The following is a 3,167-nucleotide window of genomic DNA, read 5'->3' as shown; positions in this document are numbered from 1 at the left end:
GAAATCAACATGTCCGAGTGGCATTTTATTAAAGTGGATCAAGATCACGATATTTCAGGCGAAGTCACGCAGTTTTAGGGATGTTGCTACTAACAAAGAAAATTTGTCTTGGAACTGAGACTGAAGGGGGTGGGATGTATTTCCACATATCCACACACCCTCTCTCCCACGCGCCCGCGCGCCCACGCACGCACGCGCCCACGTTTGTATTGATGCATGACTTACCACCAAATCTATGGAGGCTACTATTCCAGTACTAAGTCCAACAAACAGGTGGTCAAAGGCGGCGTGAAGACACATGACACGACCATCGTGAGTAAACTTGTGAGTACAAACACCACTCTGAAAATAAAGAAGGCAAACAGTTAAACACCTGGAAACTTGTTCGTCTATTTGCTTGCTATATCACAGAGTTGCAAAAATTAGGGCCCAGTACCCACCCATGGTGTTAGGTTTTTTTTTTTTGGGGGGGGGGGGGGGGGGAGAAATATAAAAAAAAAAGAAAAAAAAAAAAAAAAAAAAAAAAAAAAAAAAAAAAAAAAAAAAAAAAAAAAATTTTCATCCCCCCAAAAAAAATGGCCGTCCCTTAGGTGTATCCAGTGGATAGCGTTATCCACCCTTTGAACTACAGGACCCTGATCAATAAACTTAATTCCGCTTGTTACCTTTATGTTGTAACTTCTGACGGTTTGATCATTGGAGCCAGTGAAGAGTCTGTCATTATCTGATGAGACCTAATGCAAAAATCGATAAAATTACAAGATTTAGTATCTTTACTGCCTTTTAATTCAAGCCTATTTTGTCCGATGGAAAAAAAAATAAAGCATTAAGGCAAAACTAAATTAAACAGTTCTACAAACCTCAATACAGTTGACCGCTTGGTGATGTCCTTGGTAGACTTTGACACACTGTCCTGTCTGCAGGGAGAAAAGCACAAAACAAAACCATCAAACTATCAATTTTAAACTTATTTTCAAATGTTTTAGTTGGTTTTCAAAGTTGTCAGCCAATCAAAGCACCGACAACTGCATGTGCAATTAATTGGCACGTGACCTCCAACGTCTACATCCTTGGGTTTGATTGGTCAAGAAGTGCGGAAACCAACATTGGCCGTTTTTACACCAGAGACGAGTTATCCGTCTAGACCAGCTTTTGCAAAAATTTTGTTCCTCGTCTGGTTATGCGTCTCCAGTATAAAGACGGGCACGAGACGCGTTACGCGTCTAGACGAGCTTCCTTTCCGGCGGTATCCGTCTTTCAAGACGCATTTCGAAAAATAGCTCGTCAAGACGGGTAATTCGTCTCTAGAATAAAAACGGCCATTAAGATTATCAAATGTCAAAATCCAACACTAAGGGCGTTTCACTGTAAGAGAAAACTTTTTTGAAGATGAAATGAAAAGAATCTACTTACCTGAATGTTAAACGACCTCGTGGTTTTGTCGGCTGAACATGTAAACAGATGACCATTGTGCACCTGGAAGGGGAATAAACAATTACCTTCCTATCCACATTAGCACGCTATTTAGACAATTCTATTACATACAAAATGAGTCTTTTTAGTAATCACCTAAAACAACGATACAAAAACACAAAGGCAATGCTACGAATTTTTTTTTTTTATTTTTCTTTTTTTAATATTTTTTTTTCTTTTCTTTTAATTTTTTTTTTTTATAAAAAAATTTTTTAAATTTTTTTTTTTAAATATATTTTTTTTTTTTTTTTTTTTATATTATTTTTTTTTTTATTATTTTTTTTTTTTTTTTTTTTTTTTTTTTTTTTTTTTTTTTTTTTTGTTTATATATATTTTTATTATAATTCCAAAAAAATTATTATTATTATTATTATTATTATTATTATTATTATTATTATTATTATTATTATTTATTATTACGAAGCGGTAGAGTACGCATCCAATTCAGTTACATAAACATTAAGTACAAATTTGTAAAAAAAGCTATTTCTTCATCGTAGACAGGTCAATTTCTGTCCATAAAACGAGATTAAAACAATACGCCTATGATTTCCTATTTGGAGTTCATTTCGTGTCTGAGCCACGTCGGAGGTTCACTTATGCCCAAACGAGTTTAACCGGCTTGATGGCTGATTTAACCCCCTGCCTGGTGCTGCGCGTTTACGTTTAATACAGCAATTATTTCACTGACCTTCAGACCACACACTGCTCCTGTATGACCGCTGAACTTACTCGGCAGTGGACCACGGTGCTGTCTGCCTTCTGAGAAAGTTTTAACAACAATTGAATCAGTTTCTTTAGTAGTTGAATTTTGAACAGTAATCTCTTAACGAAATCGTGCTTCTTTTGAAGCTCATGTGTTGCGTGTTATCATATCATCCATATTTAGCATAAAACAACGCAAGAAGCTCAAACGCGTCTTACAACACATAACAGGTTCATTTTGCGTAACAGTACGTTACAATTAGGAACCTATACGGAGACGAGTTTTTTAGGAAGTGAGGATGATTAACGATGTGGGAGGGGGGGGGAGAGAGAGTTATGGTGCGTACGGGAATAGAGATTAAAATTAATTTTCGCGATGCTTAGAAAGAAACGAGAAAAAAAGGCTCATAAGTTTTACACGCAATAAAATGGGGAAAACGGTTATCAAAAGTTACGTGGCATGACTGTTACTTATTTGAGTATCTACCTTTTGAGTTCTGCATACTCTTCTTCAGAGACTCCACAGTGGATGACGGAATTTGTAGATGACGTGCACGGCGAGACACATTGCTTGATGTAGACCCTGGCTGACTGTCCTACAAAAAAAAACAAGTATCTCTATTGATCTCCAAAGATACCGGCGTAGAATTCCGAATGTATAAAGGGGCATTACTTTCTTGGGGTAATTTCTTTTAGCCGTGGTCCAGTTAATCTCGAATAACAGAAAACAGTGCACAACTGCAAAGTCTGGTGAAATACACCAGTTCAAAGGTTTTTCTGTCCGATTTTGAAGGGATGAAATGCATGTATTGGTGAGAAATACTGTTTGTATAGGAATCCAAAGTCAAACATTTTCTGTAAATGATTTCTTGAAATTTCCAGTCTGTTAACTTACAAGATACCTGCATAAAGATTCGACTGACTGGATTTGCGGGATGTACACTTCCTGGAAAGTGGGTAATAACGTTTTTAGTTTTGACTCAGTCCTG

At 36.5% G+C, this 3,167-nt stretch overlaps 1 protein-coding gene across 1 annotated transcript in view; it reads right to left on the bottom strand.

The window, feature by feature from the left end:
• LOC144630749 (uncharacterized) overlaps positions 1-3,167 on the bottom strand; it is a 35,221-nt gene that overhangs the window by 18,733 nt on the left and 13,321 nt on the right. The window contains 6 exon segments of the mRNA XM_078489118.1: positions 226-342; positions 666-734; positions 861-917; positions 1,414-1,476; positions 2,165-2,235; positions 2,666-2,774. Of these exon segments, the coding sequence (XP_078345244.1) occupies positions 226-342; positions 666-734; positions 861-917; positions 1,414-1,476; positions 2,165-2,235; positions 2,666-2,774 (486 nt within the window).

This window comes from Oculina patagonica, chromosome 11 (genome assembly GCF_052425735.1).
Source record: "Oculina patagonica isolate OP01 chromosome 11, crgOcupat, whole genome shotgun sequence".
NCBI classification, from domain to species: domain Eukaryota; kingdom Metazoa; phylum Cnidaria; class Anthozoa; order Scleractinia; family Oculinidae; genus Oculina; species Oculina patagonica.
Note: the sequence above shows the minus strand (reverse complement) of the source record. Positions and strands in the feature narration are given on the sequence as shown.